This window comes from Fukomys damarensis, unplaced genomic scaffold (genome assembly GCF_012274545.1).
Source record: "Fukomys damarensis isolate Sample0158 unplaced genomic scaffold, DMR_v1.0_HiC HiC_scaffold_19, whole genome shotgun sequence".
Taxonomy (NCBI): Eukaryota; Metazoa; Chordata; class Mammalia; order Rodentia; family Bathyergidae; genus Fukomys; species Fukomys damarensis.
In genome coordinates, this window is record NW_022900931.1 from 63,711,882 (window position 1) to 63,712,430 (window position 549).

General features: G+C 67.4%; 1 protein-coding gene across 1 annotated transcript in view; it reads right to left on the bottom strand.

The window, feature by feature from the left end:
* Positions 1-549, bottom strand: part of Slc8a2 (solute carrier family 8 member A2) — a gene marked incomplete at its 3' end in the record, with an annotated part of 23,487 nt that overhangs the window by 9,699 nt on the left and 13,239 nt on the right. Inside the window, exons 6-7 of the mRNA XM_010640911.1 lie at positions 409-502; positions 150-187 (exon numbers count right to left, since the gene is read on the bottom strand). Of these exons, the coding sequence (XP_010639213.1) occupies positions 150-187; positions 409-502 (132 nt within the window). The remainder of the gene's footprint in view (positions 1-149; positions 188-408; positions 503-549) is intronic.

A 549-nucleotide genomic window follows, 5' to 3' on the forward strand; every position in this document is an offset into this window, starting at 1 on the left:
GTGGGACCCCTCCTCGGGCCACGCGCCCACTCGTGCACTGCTGGGCTAGGGATCAGGGCCCCCGTCCCATCTCCCCTCTGGTCTGTCCAATCCTCCCACCCAGGTCCCTCCGGTCACTCGTCCGACTCCTCCTAGTGGCCTCGCCTTACCGCTTCGATTCAGGGTCACCGCCCCACCAGACCCCGCCCTCTCCCAGTCAAGCTCCAGCTCTCAGGCTCCGCCCTCCTTCGCCCCGCGCTGTCGCCCACAGCCCCACCCAGACCCCACCCATTTACAAGGACCCGCCCTGACCCCTCGGCCCTGCCCTCTCCCCCATTCAAATGCATTTCTCAGGTGGGGCCTACTTCACCCCGCCCAGTCCCCTCTCCTAGCCAGTTCCACCTCCGGCAAGGTCCCACCCAGCCTCGCCCATTCCCGCAGCCGGCGCCTTCGCCCAGTCAAGCTCCTATTTCTCCGGTCAGGCTCAGTGTGGCTCCGCCCCGTCTCCAGGGCCGGTCTCCCTCTTCCAGTTAAACTCCGATTCTCAAGCACCGCCCACTCCGGCCCCGC